Source organism: Pogona vitticeps, chromosome 1, assembly GCF_051106095.1.
Source record: "Pogona vitticeps strain Pit_001003342236 chromosome 1, PviZW2.1, whole genome shotgun sequence".
Lineage (NCBI taxonomy): Eukaryota > Metazoa > Chordata > Lepidosauria > Squamata > Agamidae > Pogona > Pogona vitticeps.
Window position 1 is genome coordinate 202,085,236 of NC_135783.1, and position 22,904 is coordinate 202,108,139.

Consider the following 22,904-nt stretch of genomic DNA (forward strand, 5'->3'; position numbering starts at 1 on the left):
GTTACAGGGGATGTGTATTTCTAATGATCAGCCCTTCACCCCTCCCACAATGGGATTTCTTCAAAGAAACTGGATGAGCGAATCAGACCCATTTACATACCAGTGGTCTACATCCCCCCCCCAAAAAGCCCTCAAAGAATGCTAAAGATACATATGTGAGGAAAAGCATATTTTCCCACCACACTGAAGAACATCTCTGCAAAAAATTAAGGGAAACATATTGCATAGTTTAACTCAGAGATTCTTTGTTAAACAGGCAGAGAATGCAGTTCCTAGTTTCATTTAGAAATTTGCAGAATTTATGAAAGAGGTTTTATGGAGATTCAGTGTGGGCTCTGTCCTGAGTTTTACCTTACATGTCTGCTCGCACCAGCCTGATCCTGCTCTGTGCCCAAGTCGGACCTTTTTGGTCCAGTGGCAAAGCTACTCTTTTTTGAGGGGGAAGCTGGGCTGGAGCAATTCCTGCACCCACAGAGGGGTCACTTTAGGAGAGATGATGGCTTCCAGAAAAGAGTCTCTTTCCAGCCCCGTCAAACACAACCCTTCATTGCCTAACTAATCCCATGCCTTCTGTCATCTGAAAGAGGAAATCATGCACAAGAACAAAGAACTGCAGAACCATTTACGAACAGGCAAATTTATGGGAGCTAAAATAAAAATGAATATTTTCTATTAGTATCATCTATACTTCTGGAAACAGCAGTTCAGATAAGTTTGTTCAGCTATTTCATGACTGATTTTAATTGCTGGGCAAATGCTCTATTTATACATTTATTTTTCAAAGAATATCAGAAATGAACTTCCAGATACTGAAGGGCTTATCTTATTCCAAATGAACCCTGTGGCTATTATAACAATGTGCTAATTGTTACTGAGCAAATGACCTTCATGCGGGTGCTTTCCTAGACTGATGCTTAATATTTGGAATGTTTTACTGTTTTACCACAGCTATATGGATTTGATTTGATTCTTTGGTGGTCCATATTAATTTGGATGCCAGTGCAATGCAGTTACGTGGCTCACAAGTTCTGTCAATAATTTTAAAAATCACAAGCATATTGAATACAAAAGAACAGAAATTGTTTTTCATTCTGCAACTTTGATAAATTCAAAGTGATTAAAAGTTAAATAAATCACTGTAACCTGTTTTGTTTCTAATCGAACAGAAAACAAAATACAGGTACATGTTCACCAAACATATTTACTATCAAAAGCCTATATGTTTGGTGAACATGTATTTTGTTTTCTGTTTAATTAGAAACAAACTATATATACATATAAGCCCTCAAAGGTATTTAATTCGACTGAATTCAGGAAATTATGTCACAGTAGACATACATAGGAATGCACAGTCTCTTAAGTTATAATTTACATTTTTTCGATCGCTGTGTTTGTGTGGTGTCATTGTTACTACTAGAGGGAAATAAAGGAAATGAACTTAAAACATCCCTAGCTGTACAGTACATTGTTACCCTGCTGAAATCCCACTGCAAACCCACTTTAAGAAGGCATTGCTGCCACCAGCAGGACACACAGAAAAATAACAGCAACAAACAGAAAGCTGTATCTAAACAAATGTTGAGAGAGAAAGCGTAACAACTCGCAAGTGCCTTGTTGGTTAGGGTCTTCTGCAGGTTCAATTAATATTTTGCAAGAAGTTGTACGATCTGACCGTCCACATTTTGCTTTTCCCAAGCTCTTCTCATCCCCTGACAGGGGCCACACCAGCTTGGGCGCATAGCTCTTGGAGACCAGCAATACCTGAAGGGACACAGGTTTTCCTCCACTGGTGTCTAAGATCACCACCTTCTAAGACTGATGGAAGAGGGCCCAGTTTGAACATGGCATTGGAAAATGAAGGAAAACAGGTCCCTGTGGCATTTGAGGGAGCACGTGCCTGTACAAGGGCACCTTGCTTGTGCATTCACTATTAGTGCTTTAATCGGGTCAAGAACTAAGCTTGCCAAATGCAACTCATTCCAGGATACCGGGAGAATGGCTGTAATATTCCAAGTAGGGTCTGGTATTGGGAAAACCACAAAGGATAGGAAACTGGGAGGAAATGTAACAAGACAATGTTAGGACAAAAGGTTTATGTCTGGGGTTCCCCTTCTTCAACCAATTCACACATACCTATATGTCTTCAGATGATACTTGCGGTCTCTTATCATGTGAGGTGCCCGGGAGAGGACTGCATTCCGTAACACCTTTCCAGCGCGGAGGATTTTTTCTGATGGAACCTGGAGGACAAAGAATGAGGAGTAAGTTTTTCTGGTCTCCAGGAAGGCAATATACTTCCTCAGTCTTAATATGTTATTTGAACATGTTTACTTCAACAATACCAAAAAGCTTCTGAAGGAAGGTTTTAGTATCATTGTATCGTTAATAGGAGTTTTCCTGGATTCTCATAATTTGCAAATCTGTGATGAGTGTGCACGCCATAAATGTTCTTCCTTGTAAGCCTGATTTCTCAGTCATGAAAGACTGCCTCAGTCATGTTTCTTTAATACTAGCATGTTCAGCTTTAATAATGGGTTGTCTGTAATGTACAGTTTGACTTTCAGCCAAACCCACTGAATAGCTCCACTTTAGAGAGGGACTTGAATTTCCCAGCTTTATCAACATGGAAATGAACAAGCCATTCCAGAGAGTCATTCTCTGCTTACCTCTCCAGCAAGCAAACAAAATATGTTTATTGTGTGGCACACAGGCCATTGCAACATACATCAGATAAAACAATATAAAACAATATAATATAGTCCAATTCAATATAATACAATACAATATTAAAAGCCATTTAGAATCGAATCAAGTTGATTTCTATTATGGCACGAAGTTTTAACATCTAAGGATAGGGCAAAGGCAGATGGAAAGCATTACCTCTCAGACCTTCAAATCCTGAATAAAAGCATTGCCTGTTCCAGTCCTTTGTCTAGTGATCAGTGATAGTCCAACACATCTAGAAAGCATTAGACTGAGAAGGTTCATTAACAGCATAATTCCACTGAGCCTTCTCTTCCTTTCACCACTTAGGTATTCTGTGCTGGTCTACGCTGGTTAATTCTGGCACCTCATGGCTACTGTGAATTCATGGATGTTGTGGGATTTCCCTCCTTCTACCCAACAACTACATGGAAATTGTGTAGTTGTACCTCCCTATCATGTCTTCTTTCAAATAGGCAAGTTTTGATTTGCAATATTATTTTGCTCTTACGTATTATCCAAGTAAAATACAGTATAGAAAAGTTAAAAACAGCCAGAATCCTACTGTTTAGTTACACCAGCATAGTATAAATAATGCAATATGAGTAGACAAAGTTAAATTCCTACATAGACGTATAGTCACAGCATCATTATTACAACAGCAGGGTCAATATCTGATACCACCCATTATAAATTATTCCAACCAATCTAGGTCTACTTCATTGTGGACTCCTGTTACCTCTGTAATAGTTTTAGCTGGCCGAAGTGGGATAGGATGATCAATGAATGGTGTCTGAAAAATAAAATGTAAGCAAAAGAAACAAAGGTAATGTCCATGAAAAAAAAAAGGGGGGGGAAATAAAGTTTTTTTTTTTTTTAAAGGAGAATTGATGAACAAACTAAAAGGAAAACATATTTTAAGTCTGAAATCAAATCAGATCTCTGCCTGGGTTAAGGCAGTTTCCTTTCTTCTCTTCAAAATCATGCACAGCAGCCAGTGACAACTAAATTAGGCTCTAAATGTAGGTAAAAGCAGAAAGCTACATGAACCAGTTAATTAAAACACAGCAAAGAAAATCCCAGACCTAAATATCAAAACTGAGCTGCTGGCAAATCGCCATGTAACTGACTGCCCATCTGACTTTCCAGGAAGGAGTTACAATTCTGCCGCCAAATCTGGACACACACACTGAGACCATCCTGCAAAGTTATTCAGGTGATCCAAAATCTTGCTTAACACTTTATATTGTATAAACAGTCCAACTTCAATAAGACAACAGTCCCCAGGATTAGTTCTTTCTCTGACAGCGGAAGGGAAAAAAACCAAGGTACTTCTGATTTCCGAGCCATTCGGATTCTTTATGTTCCACAGGCTTTGCTTAGCCCTTTATAACTAACATTTAGGGTCCCTTACGATGGTGCATGGAGAGCAGCTCAGAAATTCCAGAAGTCCTTTTGGTAAATATCAGGATTCTCAACAGTATTTATAAACAATATAAAATGTGGCAGATAGGGGCTTAATCGTCCCCAATGCTAAATCTATTGTATTACCTTATTTACAATCCCTTTTTTGTTTGTTTGGTCATGAAATATCCTTTGCTTTAATGATTTCATTCTATTTTGATCTTTCACCTATCAAAAGGGAAGCTTCCTAACCCGAAAGATGGGATACAGCTATACATTAATGAGTATAAATAAATAAATAAATAAATAAATAAATAAATAAATAAATAAATAAATTCCATTTTTATGACACTTTTCTTGCTGTGAAGGAACCCGAGGTAGGTCACAAATTATTTTAAAAACAAACCAATTAAAAACACAATAAATTGTTCCACTAAAAATAGTAAACAGATAATAGCATTAGAGCAGTTAGCTAAGAACACCTTAAAACACATGTTAAAATAATAATAACAATGTGCAGTACCCCCAAATCGAAACTCTTCGCTGGCCAACCAGCTCTTAAAAGCTTATCCAGAAAGGCTACCTGGGAAGAGCCAACACAGGGCATTCCATAGCCTGGGAGCAACAACAGAGAAGGCCCAACCTCACATTGCTACCAGAAATACCTTCTCTCAGCAGTGGGACTGAGAGCAGGGCATCCCCTGAGCACCCTGAGGCCTGAGGAGGCTCATAGGGGGAGATAAGGTCTTTCAGACAGGTTGCACAGTGGGAGGATCGAACTCCCAACCTCTGGCTCCAGCAGTTCTGATGGACTAGCGTAATGGACTAGGACTCATGAGGCTTGGGTTCAAATCCCTACGCAGCCACTGAAGATATGGAACTTGTAAAACCACACCTTAAATGCCTCTCTTGCCTTGAAAACCCAATTAGGGTCACTTCAACTCAGTTCTGACTTTAAGGCACATAACAACGAATTTTTGGTTAAAACTATGACTCCAAAGAAGGGGCCAAAACAGACTTTACATATGATTGTTTCCCCCCTTATATAAAAGAGACAGTATCTTTTGTAAAATTCACTTTTGGCCCCTATTTAAAATGTGCAAGTTGGAGAAAAAAAATCACCCTGCCTTTATTTACAAAAAATACATTCAATATGGTTTTACTCTGTCTATATTTATTAATAACATATATACACAATAACATTAATAACGTGCTCAAGTCTATCCTTTTAAATCACACCATCTGTGTAGGCAATATGTTAGAATGCTGCATGAAGCACACATTCTTTAATATGCTGTTTCAAACAAATTGTGCATGCTTTTATTTTTAAACAAACAAACAAACAAACAAAACACATCACAAAAGAGGGCGACCATTACCAAAAAATGACAGATCACAGCCAATGTCAGGAAGAAAAGGATGGTAAAATAGAAGAGGGTGCATACGCAAATACATGCAGAAAGACTGGAACACACCTAATGATGTCTTATTTTCCTGTCATTTTCCTGCTCCTTTGCCACAGCCAAATAGCTGCTATAGCTGCTCTTCACAGATTCAGTAAAGTGCTCCAAAGGTGAAACTCCATCGCATATATACAAGATATTTTGACTGATTTGAGGCTATAATTTTTATGGTCATTCTCAGTGAAAAGAATGGGCCTGCCAGAACTGCTTTAATCAAAGCAAGAATGATCTTTTTGCTTCCCTTTACATTGAACAAAGTGCATTTAAACTGCTGTTTGGACCCAATAGCCCATTGTGTTTTGTTTTTGAATCTTGTTTTGAGCTTCCATGAATCCAGGTTTTGGGGGAAAGAGAGGATATATAAATCATATAAATAAATAAAGGTGTCCTACTGAATTTTAACCAGAATTTAAAAGGTGTATTCTATCCACTATATGTGTGCCCCCCCCCAAAAAAAACATTCTGTGCTTCCTCCTTGTCTCACTACAACAATTTGTGCTTCCACCACTGCAATTCCAGCAGATGACTGGAATTGCAATGTATACAACGGTAGGCAAATTCAGTCCATTTGTAAGAGGAGAGTTGGGACTCCTGGCTTAATCTGTCCTGGCCTAAGCCTCAATTGGGCCCACAGTTCCCCAGTCATTCTTTCTACTCCCAGAAGCTCAACCCCACTCAAGAGACAGATGATAAACCAGTGGCAGGCAAAACACAGCCCTTCACATGTTGTTCGACCACAGCTCCCATCATTTCTGATCACGGCTACTCTGGCTAGCACTCATGTGTGTTAGGGTCCAACAACAGGAGCAGAGGGCTACAAGCTGCTTGTCCTTGCTTTGAACCAAAACACTTGTTTGAGGTTATTTCACAATGCAAGATTCTGTATCATGAGATAAAAGCTAAAGCTAAATTAATTCTCAAAGGCTAAAAGAGTCTCAAAAGATTTTCTGGGGTTTCATACACATAGATCTTAGTTGAGCAACACTCCCTCTGTATTGTGGGAATCTCTTCATGATCCAAACTATTCCTGAATTTCTTGTGTTCAGAGACAAGAGAGTGGGTAGCAATATCATCACTGATGACATGATGGGCTTTTCACCATCTGGCTTATGTAAGAGCAACTTACTCAAACCTTGGTACGTTTCAACACTTTAAATCTCACTGTGCTTCAATACCTGATCTTATGTAAGGAGCAAACCAACGACAAACTGAAGACCTGCACATATGCCAAAACGAATCTGTCACAGATGTGTTAGTCACAGACTCCTCCACAGTTTGCACATCAGTGTTCTGTGTTGATACAGTCTTTCCCCCCCCCATATACACACAATTCAGTTCTAGACATTTGGAATATGGGTAAGTATTAATGGCTCAAAAAAGGGGGCCAAGGACGAAAAGGAGCAATTCATATGATCGGAGTTCAATCTGAATCATCACTTCAGGTCATTCTGAGCTCCTACCAGAAGACAGGTTTCCAGATCGCACTAGCTGTGAGATCTGTCAACAATCCACCAATGTATTTCATGTGGTGGCCTCCGAAAAATATGGGGAGGTGCAGTGGGCAGAGCATGCAGCCTTGCACCTGATGAGTAGATATGAATGTAGAACAGATGCAAGAGGAATGTGGAAGCACAAACACCTGATTCTTCTCATCCAAGCAATCCTCTGGAATGACTGGCATGGTCCTTTCTGTCACTGCCTACATCTGCCATAGGGACTCTGCATACTTTCCCATAGGCAGAGATGGAATATATATATATATATATATGTGATAGAATAGCATCAAGACAACAGAAGATGCTTATACTTCTTGTGATTATACCAGTTCTTCTGAGTCACCAGCAGGGAATGTTGGTTGTTTCTGGAAAAATCACATTTTATTTTAATAAAAACTTCCTGAAATGCAACTCCAAGTATAATTTGCTTTGAGGTAGGATCTTTTGTATCCAAAGACCTCCCAAAATTAGCCCCTTCACAGAACAGTGTGGCCTGTGATCTACCCTGATCTTTCTTCATGTGTTACTCACAACAATGGAAGCGGCTATCAAAGTGTCACAGGTTACCTCTGTTCCAAAGTGTTTATTTTCACGCAGGATAAGGACAGGACAGGAAGTCCTACAGCAAAAGGCAGGAGGATAAACACAGATATGCAGGGATGTCTGTGGGATTATTAAAGGTTATAAAGAGCAATCTGGATAAGGAAGTAGGGTAGACTGAAAGGAAGTGCTGAACGGGTGTAAGTAAGAAAGAAAAAAAATGTGTGTTTTCTTTTAAATGAAGCAGATCATCTCAGTTGAGTAAAATGTCCCATTTCATTTTTCTGGTTTTATCGTACTATAGACTTTTTAAAATACTGATTCTTCACGAAAGGAAGAAAACCGTGTATGTACTTCTTCCTGACCAATGAAAAAAAGAGTGAAATGATGTAATAAAATAACACAAATTAACTTCTCTTATCCTTACCATATCAGTGTCAGAGATGAAAGCATTATCTATTATAATGTGCAGCTGTTGTATGGAATCACTTCAGTGATCACACACTTCTTTCAATACAAAAGGGAAGGCTTGTTCACAGGACATACACCACGTAAACCTATCTGATCACTGCACACTGCAAGTGATTATTTGATACAACCTCCTATGGGAAAATGCAAAACTGTTTTAATAGTGTTATATGTTCATTTGGTTTTGGTGTCATAATTTGCTGCGGTCTTACTTGGTTTTTTTTTTTTTTTTTTTACATGTGAGCCACTTGTGGTCCCTTCACTGGGAAAAAGGCAGTATGGAAACTGAAATAAACACATAAGCAACTAAATAAAACCTGAGACTTTTCTATAACCATTTGCTGTAACCTAACATTCAGGCAACATGATAATGTTGTGCCAAACGTTATTTTCCTTTGTCACTTAGAACCCATTGCACAGTTACTAGAACAGACACAGCTGAATGCTGCTATATGGCTGCTCCGAGGCTCCTCCTGGCAATTGAAACTTCCCCCCAGGTAGTTAAAATATATTGTGTGAAGTCATATGTAAAACTGGCCTTCCTGCCCAGTTAGACAGTTCATCACCAGCATGAGAGAAGTAACCTCAAAATAAGTCTAGACCAGCGATGGCGAAATTATGGCACGCGTGCCACAGCTGGCATGCAGAGCCCGCTCTGTGGGCACATGAGCCGTAACCTGAGGAGGTGGCTGAAGCTAGTGCCCCAACAGGTGGCGGGCCAGGATCCGGAACAGGTGGCAGTGGCCGGCTGCCTGAGCTGTAGGTGGTGGCTGGGTTGGGCACGACTGGAGGAGGATCCGGAGTGGGGTCTGGAGGCACCTCCGTGCCCGGGATTCACGCTTCTGCTGCCACTTCTACTACTGCCATTCCGCTTCCGTTGCCATTGCCACCTGCCGGCTGCTGGTTTTTGGGGGGTTTTTTTGGCAGTTTGGGCACTCGGCCTCAAAAAGGTTTGCCATCCCTGGTCTAGACCAAAAGGTGAGGTTCCGGAAACTCCCATCCTGGTTGTACGCGCTTCCCCAGAGCCCCAGGGCACTTCTGCACGATACAATTCATGCAGGCTATTCTACTCCCCACCCCCATTCTCAAAGGTTGGAATGACTCTCCCAAGGCTTCCTTATTGGACACAATACTGTACACAGATATTTTTGGTCTTTAAGCTCTTTCCTTCCCATTGATGACTTATCACCTGAAAACGTCCACAATTTTACTGGCAGAAATACCATAACGAACACGGTTACCTTAATCTAGATTTTCTTTTTCTTTTTTCGTAATAACTGCATTGTCTAGAGGGGCGGGGTAAAAAGCCAATAAATAAATAAATAAATAAATAAAAATTTCCTTCTGTTATGGTTAATTTGTCCTGCCATAGCTTTCCTTTCTTTGCTTGTGTCAGAAACACCACAGTACAATTAATAAACATTTCAAATAATTTTCATTCAACAAAGGGTAACATCAAGAGCATTTGGGTCAACTAGCATCAAGTTTTCCATGGTATATTTTGGGGGGCATAGAGTACATTGACACAGGTGTGAAACTGCCTGTTCCTTTCTGCACTTGCAAAGGACTGTGTCAGTGTGAAAACGCAATTTTTAAAAGGTTGACTTTGGTTCTGCCAACTCCGGTCAGCAGTGTACTCATTGACTGGGGCCTAGACATTCCTGGGGCTCCATCCAATTTAGGAGGCAGGTAGTTCTATTCACCTTACAGTGCCACTGCTCAAAATCTATCAACAACTGAAACATTTGCTTTTTATTCGTGTTATCAAAAAGTTATTTATATTTACCTACATTTTGATGTTGCCTACCTCTTCGTTCCAACCAAAATAAGCAAAAAAAGAGTAGTATTTACCTTACTGCTGTTTTTCGAAATGGAGCACAGACTACTATTCTCCTTGTCCGGCATTCCTGCAAGAAAACAGGGAATACATGAGAATAATATATTGTGAGGATCAGATTTGTTTTTCATGCTGGAGAGGTTTTCCCCCACTTATACAGGGATGCAAAATAGTAATTACTGTTGTTCCCATACTATAGGTGGCTCAGTGAGGCGGAGGGCCTTGCCAGAAACACTACCACCACCAAAAACATGATGTATTCTCTTAACTCTTGAACTTTCTTGGTTGAGAGAGTTCTAGATACGGGTCAACTAAAATCAAGATTACCACCTAATAGCTGCTTAATGAAAGGTTAAGAAACATCCTGTTGGCAGTGAAAGAGACGACTAGACACAGAAATGGAGAGAGAGGATTTGTTTGTAAAAGTCAAATTCTTTGCATCCTGAATATGTGAGCTGCAAATTATGGAAATTCTTTTAAAATGAACTGAAACATAATTTTCACTCATCTGTGCCAAATTAAATAGGCATAGCTATGCTCAGCAAAGGAATGACCACATTTATTTATTTATTTATTTATTTATTTATTTATTTACTTACTTACTTACTTACTTACTTACTTACTTACTTATTTGGTCGTTTGACCAGATAGGCGTTGTGTGTGTGTGTGTACACACACACGCACATGCGCACGCACACACACACACACACACACACACACACACACACACACACACACACCGCCTATCTGGTCAAACGACCACTCTAGGTGGCTTCCAGACAAGTAAAATGTAATAACATATACATATAACAAAAATAAAAATATACAGAAACATTAAGCAATAAACATTTCACAATAAACATGAACAATAAAGAATAAACAATAGGCAAATTCTTCAAGATGGCAAAGACAACAAAGAATAGATAAAGAGAAAAAGATTAGATGTTGTCTGGAGGGAAGGCCTGCTTAAACATCCACGTTTTTAGATGGGTCTTAAAAATACCCAGCGACGGGGCCTCGCGAATCTCTGGAGGCAAGTTGTTCCAGAGGCGAGGAACATTTTATGTGCCTGCCACACAGCTGTTAAAGCACACCAGAAATAAGACATAGCCCACTGAATAGTAATAACATGGGTTGAATACACAAGGAGTTAAACCCACAAGGAGTTAAACCCATGCATTTAAGAGTTCAGCATGCAAAGCCCTGGATCTGGATGGATGAATCAATATCGGCTTCTCTTACAATTTTATTTTCACCCTGAACTTCTTTCCATTCTGAATACAAAGAAATTTATGAGTGTTTTGAATTGATCCAAAATGTTTACCCAACCCTACCTGTGGGCTACTTTAAAAGAAACAAACAAATAATGGCGCAGGGTACAGATTGCAGGAGATTGCAGATTGCAGGGGAGTAAAAGGGGAAATATTTATAAAAGAGAAGGCAAATTCCATGGAAGACGACCACATGACTGTGGTTGCGTATGTCTGTTTTCAAAAGGCCACTCGGAGGTCAACAATGGACCACTGGCCTGCCCACAGCCTCCAAGGGTCCAAACGTAGGCTCCCAAGAACCCTGCCTTCCCAATCCCCTTTTTCAAGTAAAAGAAATGTTCAAAAAGTCCACTTGTGCCCTTGGTAGGGCATGGGAGGCAATTTTGCTATTTGGAGGGGGGGCTGCACCTATAGGATTCCCCCCACCTCATTTTAAAAATTCAAAATGGCTTCTAGAGGGCAAGAAGAGGTTGTTTTAGTTTCCTTTAAAAACAACCCCTTTAAAAGAAAAAAAATTGGAGGGTGGGCAGGGTGGCTCTGCAGATAACACGAGAAAGTACGAGCATCTGAAATGGACAGGTCTGTCTGTTGTTTATCCCCTGGCACAGAGCAGGGCTTGTTCCCAGTCAGGCGGGCACATAAGCCCAACCTGAATGTACTTACTGTCATTGTTGGAGCCAGTTTCCATAACACCATAAGGAGGAACCAGCAGCCCTGACATGTATTGCCGGTATTTCTGGAAGGGAAACAGAACATCTCATTGATGGACATTATTTATGAGTTGTTTTCTCTACGTAGAAGTAAGACAATTTAAAAAAAACCAATATCATTTATTCAGTTGTTAATATTGCATTAACTGTGCTTTCTTGGAGCTTCTCTCTTTGCTGCTTTGCTTTGCTTCTCCTTGCTCCAGACAGCGAATGAGTTTGACTTGTCTCATCCAGTTCTCATTAGCATCAACAACCAGAACTGGGAAGAATGCTGGCAAAAATCAATCATTCTCAATGAGATGGGGAGAAATCACTAGCCTCTGCAAGACTTCTCATATCCAACACGAGAATATGACAAGGAGCCAGGAGGATGGTGGTGGTGAAGGTTTCTATAACTGAAGTGCCTCTGTGTAAAATCAGTTCACCAACTGAATTAATGTGCTCCAATGTTAATACAAATCTGCACATTACTACCAAGAGACTATGATTCCTATAACTAATGATCAAAAAAACATAACTCCATTTAAAATGGGTACATACACTTGTACTTGGAAAACACAGAATGATGCTACATTATTTTCCCCCTTCTTTGTTGGATGCTACAACAAAGAATTTATTTAGAATTTGTTTACTTCACATCATTTCTGCACCTTACTAGTGAGCCCTCCTCACCATATGTATCGCTCTATCAAAGTCCAAAGTTGAGCTGGACTGAATAAGAACCCTATTCTTGAAGCATCACTCCAGTTTCTGTAGGTCCTTTACCTGGTGTCTTTATGTTTACAAAAAGGCCGAGCCATTTTTGTTAACAGCAATCGTCAACATTTGGAAGAAAAAATAAAATAAAAAGCACTCTAGGTTTGCTTTATTCGTGCTGTTTTTTGCCAAAAAAAGGGAGCTTGTACTATTCCCACTATGAACAATCTCTTTTTATGCATGATTGGGTTACAACTGATTTCACCTCATTGATCCAAACTGCTGTTGTTACATGCTGTCAAGTTGCTTCCGACGTTGGGCAACCCCCCAGAATCAACGGCATCCAAAAGGTCCCCTCACTGACTGCCTTGCTCAGGTCTTTCAAACTCAAGGCTGCACCAAACAAGCTGGAGTCAGAAACAAGGTCTCCCTATCTTACAAGCTTATTCTTCCATTTTGTCTCTCCAAAGTCTTGCCTAGCTAGCTGTTACCTTTTCTTTGGTCTCCAGATTAAAATCATTTCATTTTGACTGCTTGGATTCCAAATCTGGACCACAGCCCACTCTGACTAATACTCTTCGTCACCTTTTCTTAGTCAGCCAGGTTAAGTATAGTATTCTCCATATGAAGAGCAGTTTTGACCCTGTCCATTTTTTAAAAGTCTCCCTGTTTCAGGGGTAGATAACCTTGAGGGTTTGGAGGGAGCACATCAGTTCCCGGAGACTCTAGAGGGCTACACCAGTTATTTCCTCACAGTCTCACTCTCTCAGCCTTAAAGATGTTTTTTATTTGGACCACAGCTGCATAGAACAGGCCTGAGGATGAAAATGAACCAGAAGGGCTAGTCATGCATCTAGAGCCCAAAACCAATTCAGTTAATGACATATTATTAACGAGTTGTATTGCCCATGCCAGGCCAGCAGACAGATGAAGAAAATACCCACTCCTTCTCCTCAGTAGCAGCTTCTTAGGGAGATATGAGAACAGAATAAACTATGTTACTGTTGAAATGTACCTTAGTCACAGCCTTTATTTCCAAATGGAACTAGTTAGCATGGGCAGTTACTTATAACCTGTTACTTCTGAAATCTGTCCCTGCTTAAGGACATCCCACAGACATCAGCCTGGTTTTCGGGGGAAACACAATGCTGGACCAGTTAGACCTCTGGTCTGATCCAGCACAGTTCTTTTAATGGTATATTCTTATGTTCTGACTAAGGCCATGAGCAAGTACCAGGGCAAATTCCTTTTCTAACAAGGACCTTGGCTGAAGCTCAGCCTATCCCTGGTCATGAAGTCTTCCAGACGAGCCTTTCTCCAGGTGGCCCCACAGGTGGAACTCCCAAAATGGAGAATTCTGGAATGTGGCATAAGAAGAGGAGGAAAGAAGCCAGGCAGGCACAGTCTTGAGGGCAATTTAGGTACACTTGCTCAAGCGTGAGATCCACATTCTCCTCAATCCCTAATTTTCCTGAAGCCCAGATGTAAACTGTTAAAGAAGTGTTTGCTTCCTGGATTTTTTCACTCGAACTGGAGCTTGGGGTGGGCTCCAAACTGAGAGTGGGCTAAATGAGGCCTGTGGGTCACAGGCAGCTTTGAGGGAGGCGGCTATATGTGTTCCCCTCCTAAGTCCACAGCCCTTCTGCGAACACCCAACTTTAATTTTCAAAGTGGTCACAAAATGTCCTTGTGCCTTCTAGGTGGCACAGGAAGCCATTTTGCTATGTTTTAGGGATTCCTGGCACTACTGACCCCTATAATTTTGTAATGTTTAAAAAACTGACCACTAGAGGGGGTCGAAATGCTTTTCAGTTCTTTTTTTAAGAAGTGCTGGTTTTAGAGGTGTTGAGCCCAAGCTATCTCAAAGCTATCTCCCTCTATGAGCTTGCCCAGGCTTTAAGATCATCAGGGGAGGCCTTTCTCTCAGTCCCACCACCCTTACAGGTGCACTTGGTGGGGACACATGAGACAGGCTTCTCTGTGGCTGCTCCCAGACTCTGGAACTCTCTCCCACAGGAGGTCAGGCTGGCCCCGTCTTTGCTGCCCTTCCCCAAGCAGGCAAAGACCTTTCTCTTCAGACAGGATTTCTTTTAAAGAACTGGTTTGACCAAGGGGATTTTTTAAAGGGATTATTTTATTCTGCTGTGTTACTTACGTTTTTAATGTTGCTCTTATTTATGAGTTTTAGGAGAAAGGCAGCTTTATTTACATAAATATTTTAAATAAATATATACACCAAAACAAGAAGAAAAGGAAGTTGGCAAGCCCTCCTAGATGCAGGGCGGTATATCCAGGGATAGCCCTTGAAAGTTGCCAAGGTTTAAACTGTGATATTTTTATCCTCATTTCTTCAAACAATTTGCTGTTTCAATGAACCAAAGTTAGTTTTAAAGTCTGCCACTGAGACATAACACTTTCTAGTTTATTTAAAACAAGATGTATGCTTCTTTTCAGCAACTTCCAGGCATGTCAAAGAAGGGGTGTAAAGATTTATATACTGTGTGTATATCTCTATCTCTATCTCTATCTCTATCTCTATCTCTATCTCTATCTCTATTTCTATCTCTATCTATCTATCTATCTATCTATCTATCTATCTATCTATCTATCTATCTATCTATCTATCTATCTATCTATCTATCTATCTATCTATCTATCTATCTATCTGTCAAAAGAAATTTTGGTTGGTCCCAATGAAAGCATTGTGTTTAAAAAATTCTCTATATTTTGATTTAATGTATTGACAAGCTAGCTTGGGTTGGATCTAAAAATATTTATAGTAATTTATGCTTTCTTACCATAATGCAGATGCAGTGATATGAAGCAGGCCTGCCAATTACCTAGAGAGCACATTAATGCAAGATATTATCAAATGCAGCTCTCATCATGCTAGGCTGGACAACAGTAATTTTCAGTCACTAGTAACATGTCTACAGTCTGCCATCCAGTTTTGTAAATCCAACACAGCAATGGGTATTAAAGTGACCTATCTATAGCATCTTCATATGAGCTCTTTGAATCTTTCATAGTGCAATAGCTCAAAGATTAGACCCTGCTTGCCTCCAGAATAAACACTGTACATGACAGAATTGCTTTTGTAAAAGCTGCAGCTTTTTAAAAAAAGAACACCAAGTGTAATGTGCAAAGATACAATGGCAACCTAAATCATACCAATGTATCTGTGCTGTAAACATTAGAAGCTTACTAAAGAAGCAACTTGCTCTAAAACCAGACGTTGCAAATCCGGCAATGTCTGTGCAACATCAGGATCCATCTTTACACCTATCACATGCGGTATCGCTGATCTGAAATCTTGTTTCAGCACAGAAATTCAATGTAGTTTTGGCAAAAAAAACAACAACCACCCATTGCATCAGAGCTTTTAAAAAGATGGCTGGCTATTTTCAGCAAAAGTTGGCAACCTTTTGTGTTTGTGAAACCTCTAAGATGTTGATGGAGATGCTCTGAGAAATATGTGCATGCTTCAAAAAATGTATAGGTAACAGAAATCATCTACTGAATCCATTCCGAGATGCATCCTGTTCCCTTTGATAATGTAGCACAAATTAATACTTGAGCTGCCCAGCTCCAGCCTAAAAGGAATCCATAATTTTTTCACTTCATCCATGAGGTCACAGCAAGGCTTACGTCTGTGGGCTCCGTTCTCTTCTCCTCAGCTTTTTCCTACAAGGAAGGGAGAATATGAACCATGCTGTGATCTTGCCTTATTCTCACTAACCCCCGTTGAAGGAACTCACAGCTCTCCATGTTCAGACATTATGGGGACTGATTTTCTATTGAAAGCAAGAAATGAAAAACAATCCATCTTCTTTTGGGAGCAAAATGGGAGAAAGTGAGGACAAAGACTACATGTCTGCTCTTTCCTTTAGCTTCTTCATGTAGGGCACAGGTGTCAAAAGCAAGGCCCGCGGGCCAAATCCGGCCCGCCAGACCTCGACTGATGGCCCGCGGAACCGCCACCAGCCTTGCAGCCTCCCCCCCTTTTTTTTCCAATGAATTTACTCCGTGCCTGCATGGAGTAAATTCATTGAAAAAATTCATTGAAAAAATGGCTACGTCCTCCTTCCAATTGGCTGTGGCGCTGTCACTCCTTTCCTCTCCCTCCGCCCCCCCGCTCCCCCTCCCTCCCTCCCGTGCCTGTTCCTCGCTCGCTCTCGGCCTGAGGCGAGAGCCGTTCCCAAGGCCGCGTGAGGAGGGGGCTCCGTGCCGCCTCTGTCGCCCCCGAGGGGAAGGGAAGGGAAGGGGAGCGGTGGGAGTTCCTGGCCGGGCTCCGAGGCGGAGGGAGGAGATGCTGGGGGGACGCGGGAGGCAGCGGTCAGCGCGGCCCTGAGGAGAGGGAGAGAAGAGGGAACGCGGAGCGATGCGCCGGCCCGGTTGGGGAACGTCGGAGGCGGCCGTTCGACCCAGCCGCGGAGAGAAGGGAGGGAGGGTGGGAGGGCTGGCTGGTTACTCCCTTCCCTGACGTTCCGTTCTCTCTCTTGCTCGATTGGAATGCCTGAGGATTTGAAAGGACCGAAGAATGCGTTTTTTTGCGAGATCCAAGCAGAGTTGCATATACTAAATAACTCTCTCTTTCTCTCTCTCTCTCTCTCTCTCTCTCTCACACACACACACACACACACACACACACACACACACACACAGACCCCGGCACTTTCCCTTCCTTTACACACACATACGCATTCTCTTCCTTCCTGTAACTCTCTCTGTCTCTCTGTCTCTCTATTTCTCTCTCACACACACAGAACCCGGCACTTTCTCTTCCTTCACACACACACACACACACACACACACACACACACACACACACACGTTCTCTTCCTGTATCTCTCTTTCTCTCTCTCACACACACAGGCACTTTCTCTTCCTTAACACACACACACACACACACACACACACACACACACACACTCTCTCTCTCTCTCTCTCTCTCTCTTTCTCTTGCTTCCTTTTCCCACCAAGTCGGATGGGGTCCTTGCAAGGCCATCAGTACAGATACAACCGGCCCTTTGATGGGGACCAAACTGCTGATGCGGCCCCCGATGAATTTGAGTTTGACACCCCTGACGTAGGAGGAGAAAGAGTGGCCCTCTGTTAGACTTAACTGAAGGGGACAGTGTTCTGTTTGAAGGGACTGTGAGAAAACAGTACAGTATCTGATGGACACGGAATTGTCATGATTACACATGCCAGGCCTTGAACAACACACCCTCCAATGATTCATCCGTGTATTAAACAAGGGCTTGCAAAAATAGATTCAGGCCATTCCAGACTTCAGCTTTTCTTTTTGGTTTTCTTCCACTGGGGACCACACAGCCCCAGAGGCAAAATTCTGTGGGGCTTTTCGAAAATTATCTTTGTTCGTAAGTGATGGCAAGAAGTCAAGATTGATCTCTTCCACACTGTGGAATGTGCAGGGATCACCCCCCATGCTAATCCAGTAGATCATGCGAAGACTTCTGGTTTTCATTCACTACAAATTTGAAGTTTTATTTTTAAAGGAACAGTTTCTGAATATATTTCTTGTAGATTCATGAACAAATTATTTTGAGATTTTTTAATAAATATACTCAGTTGGAAACTGGATCTGATTTTTGTTTTTTTTTTAGCCTCATCTCAGAAGCCAGAAACGGAAACAGATACTCAGTGGTTAGAGCTGAAAAGGCATTAATATCGGAGAGATATGATTCAGGCAGACTTTTGTGTTATAATTTTAATCTGATTACTTAAACCTAAAAGACAAATGGCAAAACAATGCAATCTTAATTGACAGATAATGTGAGATTAGAAAAGTTTTGTGGTGTGCACTCAGATACTTTCAGTGGTTAAGGAATTTAACCTGCTACCAATGGATTATCTGTAATGTTTGTTTCTGCCGAGATTTGTCCTTATGTGTTGGTCTATTTCACAAAAATATTGGCCTTGATTTTAAGAAGAAGAAGAAAAGCTTTGGTAAAAAGGTCCATCCTTCTCTAAGCATATAAGCCTAGATTTTCTCATATCCAAGATTTATGGACTGCAGTTGAATGTTAAGAAGACAACAATCATAACTACAGAAGAACTATACAACTTTAGTGTCAACAATGGAGAAATTAAAATAGTTATTGTATACCATGGTTCAATCATCAATCCAAATGGAGACTGCAGCCAAGAAATCAGAAGAACAGTGAGACTAGGAAGGGTAGTAATGAAGGAATTAGAAAAGATCATCAACTGTAAGGATGTGTCGCTGGAGACCAAGACTAAGACTACTTGTAAGCCGCCTAGAATGGTCGCAAGACCAGATGGGCGAGATATAAATGAATGAATGAATGAATGAATGAATGAATGAATGAATGAATGAATGAATGAATGAATGAATGAATGAATGAATAAATAAATAAATAAATAAATAGATAAATAAAATAAGACCATCCACACTCTTGCATTTTCGATCACCATGGATGGCCGTGAAAGCTGGACTGTGTAGAAAGGTGACAGGGGAAAAAAAAAGTGGCTCATTTGAAATGTGGTGCCAGAGGAGAACTGTGCAGATAATACCCTGGATTGCCAGAAAGGCAAACAGGAGGATCTTAGATCAAATCAAGCCTGAACTATATGTCTGGAGGCAGAAATGTTGAAACTGGGGCTGTCCTACTTTGGGCACATCATGAGAAGACAGGATTGCCTGGAAAAGACAATAATGCTTGGGAAGGTGGGAGACAGCAGGAAAAGAGGAAGAAAAAATACAAGATGGATTGACTCCTTAAAGAAACCCAAAGCTTGAGTCTACAAGAGCTGTGCAGAGCAGCTGAGGGTTGCCAGAAATCGAGGGCAACTTGATGACACATAACAATAATCCTGTAAATGGCCGCTGTATGCCACTGGAAGATTCAACAAACAGGGCCTGGCACCTGGCCAGCCTCACGTAACTCCTGCTCCCACAAGGGCCTAGCCAGTGATATACAGGAAGGGAGCTGCTGTAATCATGCCTGCTGGGAACTCTTCCCCACCAATCACAGAAGGCTGACTTCTGCCTTCTTAGGAATATGATTCGTATATATATGGCACTTGACCACATGAGATTAATTGGTCAAGTGATTTAGCTGTTGATTCTGATGATAAATAGAACATACTCTGCTTTCTTTGGAATTACTATGGCTTGGTGCAGTTGTACCTGCTCAATATCTGAACTGAAGTTAAGTAACTAAGGAACATCCCCACAGGCTGGCATCATCCTTCTTCGTCTTTCATGTGCAAATTCTCCCACCCACACACTTTCCAGAGGTCATCTGCAAAATGAATTGTGGTCAGCAACATGGTGGAGGTTTGTGTGATGGTCAACTCCCAGTTTCTAACCATGGTTAAGAGATGAGTTTGTATTCAGACCGGCTCGAATGAAGGTTAAGTTCAAGGGAGGGGAGAGATCTGCACATGAGAGGTTTAAAAAAAGGAGAACGAGGTAAGAAACTTCAGTATATTTCATAATCCCTTATGTATTAGATTAGAGAAATGTATTTTATCCTGCATTAAGTGCCCAGTCTTTCTGTTTCTGTTTTAAACTATTTTAATATTTCCCAATATTTCTCCATTCCGAACCTTTTGGTTCTCTGGCAGTCAGTGAGCATACTTTCTGATAATTTTGGACTATTTGTTTTTGCAAAGTGCTCTCTTTCTCTCTCTCTGTGTGTGTTTTTTTTTAAATCATTATTGTTTCTTAATGCAGGTCGCAGCATATCTGCATTAATAAAATATGTTCTGAGAGCTTCTGAAGCCTTGCTAGCACTATTCTAATTTAAGAGTTTGCCTGCTGGGTATATTAGAGTAACATAATTAGTAAGCATTTTCTCCAAGGCAAGTTCAAATAGGGGGAAACCACACAAACACACCCACCCACCCACACACACACATCCATGCAGGTCAATGCCAAATAAATGAATTTAATAAAAAGTACCTGCCTCATAGTTACTAGTTATTAGACAATACATTCTAAAAGAGAACTGCAATAACAGTACTGTAGACACTGTTCCCATGTTTGAATGGAATCAAAAGGAGAATGGAAGAAAGGAATTAGAAAAGATGCACAATAAGGAAAACTTTCTTGAAATACAGCAAAATTGATTTCTCAGCTCTCTGTAAAGGATCTACTAGAATAAGCAACAAACCGTACTTGTTGGCGTTCTCTTGCTAAATAAATAAATAAATAAATAAATAAATAAATAAATAAATAAATAAATAAATAAATCCAGATCCTAGTTTCCTGATTTTTAATGTGAGAAGAAAGAGGGGAAAGAGGGTGGGGGACATAGTTAAAATAATTATATAGCTTCTAGATAAATTTCATTCTAAGCATGTTTAGACAGATAGATAGACAGACAGACAGGAGTTTGGAAAGTTACTTTGAAGAAGTATGGATGTAAATACATGACTATGCCATCTGTGACTGGGCAGTGGTTTGGTGAGGCTCGTGATGTTTTCAGGATATCATTGTATTTATTCTGCAACTTTGCAAATCAAGTAGAACATGTATATGCATGTTGCACATACTCACCCTACACAAACAGTTAAAAATTTGATTTTTATGGGCAGGATTTAGTAACTAATCACATCTTTCTACAGTGGCTGCATTGGGATATCACACTATACTGTGGTTTAACTAAACATGAACATTACCTGGGGTTCATGTATCCTTCCTCTTCTTCCAGTGACACTTTGAGGCCAATCCTGGAAGCTTCCACTTTTAATTTACCACATCTTAGTCATGTCATGAGAAATGTGTTTAATCTTAATTATGGTTCACAAAAGTCAACCTCAAGCTGTAGTTACTGAAACTGGCTTGCTTATCCACCCATGATCCAAGCAGGGGTGCGTTATTTTATGATGCTTGCTTGTTTAAAACAATCGTATTTAAATTTAACCCCACTTCCTTCTTTGTGTGAAATGGCAAACCGGAATTAAACAACAGAAGAAGCAAAAGTGTCTGAACTCCTTCAGGAATATGGCAGGGGGGAGGTAAAGCTTGTTCACCTCTTATTAAATTATCTTCTGTTGTTGTTGTTGTTGTTGTTGTTGTTGTTGTTGTTGTTGTTGTTGTTGTTGTTGTTGTTGTTGTTGTTGTTGTTATAGCCAAACTCCAGCCAAGGGTAACTAATTCAATAATTGAAAATTGAACTAAATGAAATAAAAACAATAAATCAGCTTTCTTTCATATTATTTAAAGCTAATTAAATAATAACAGAACACTGCAACAAACAAATGAAAAGTTTATTAAATCAACATTTAAATGCCAGTATAAGCTGGGGTAAAATGCTCTGGATGTAAGGCGCAGCTCAATATCCATGAAATGAGTTAAGGCATTTTAGAGACCAGATCAACAGCAATACAGCTATGGCTCAATTCTTTGCTGAAAACATGGGCTGAAGATTTTATTAGAAGAGGCAGATTTCCTAGGACGAGCAAGAGAGGGCACGAGAGGACTTACCAAATTCACATTGACTTGGTAGGGGTTTCCCCCACTGCAGTGTTTTTGCTAAGTCCTCTGTTTTCTACAAGTTCTTAGCTGCAGCTGTTCACCTGAAAATATTTTAAATAAATAAATAATGAAAGGGGTGGGGAAACCTTTGTGCACAGAACACAAGGTCTCCTTGGAGTTGAATCAAGAGTCGGAGTCCCCTCCTCTCCTTCCCTAACTACACATATTATGTCGAATAAAGGAGACGTTTGACTAGTCAATACGTGAGCTAAGAAAAAAGTTCAAGAGCATAAAAACTAATCTCCAAGGCAGCCAATGTATGAACGATGGCCAAACTGCTATTATTCTGCTTCAGTTAATTTAGGAGGAGAAATCCCACAGTTTAGCTCTCCAGCTCAAAATTCATAGAGAGCCTAAGTCAGTCTCCTAGGGGAACACACTTAATGCACTTAATGTCTGGACATCACAGAACAAACAGTAGAAATCCTTGATAAAATGGCCGTCTGTCCCACTTACTCATTTCCATGGGAGGTCTATAGGCCACGTTACAAATCATAGCACAACTGATGTGCTAATTCGCCCAAAGTCTTTATATGCAGGTGAAATCACAATAAGCACCAATAAAAACAACATTAGGAGGGTGCTATCTTTTTGTTTTCTCTGAATGGGCTCCTGTCTAAATATGCCAACTTTGTAAATCAAATGATAAATTGTCTAGGTGCCTGTGTTGAAAACGAAACTCTGAACCTGACAAGTCCAGCTGAGTTCCTTTTTGTGTCTTCCATTAATTGTGCAGTAGAGAGTCCTCAAAGAGAACATGGCTGGGAACTGTAAGGATGGTTTC

At 40.5% G+C, this 22,904-nt stretch overlaps 1 protein-coding gene across 4 annotated transcripts in view; it reads right to left on the reverse strand.

Moving 5' to 3' along the window:
- RAPGEF4 (Rap guanine nucleotide exchange factor 4) overlaps positions 1-22,904 on the reverse strand; it is a 200,433-nt gene that overhangs the window by 75,946 nt on the left and 101,583 nt on the right. For 2 of the 4 annotated variants that reach the window (XM_072980149.2, XM_072980160.2), the window contains 4 exons: positions 11,846-11,918; positions 9,926-9,981; positions 3,443-3,496; positions 2,134-2,240 (listed from right to left, as the gene is read on the reverse strand). In XM_072980149.2, the coding sequence (XP_072836250.2) occupies positions 2,134-2,240; positions 3,443-3,496; positions 9,926-9,981; positions 11,846-11,918 (290 nt within the window). The remainder of the gene's footprint in view (positions 1-2,133; positions 2,241-3,442; positions 3,497-9,925; positions 9,982-11,845; positions 11,919-22,904) is intronic. The other 2 variants (XM_072980154.2, XM_078394208.1) reach the window with 1 other exon arrangement.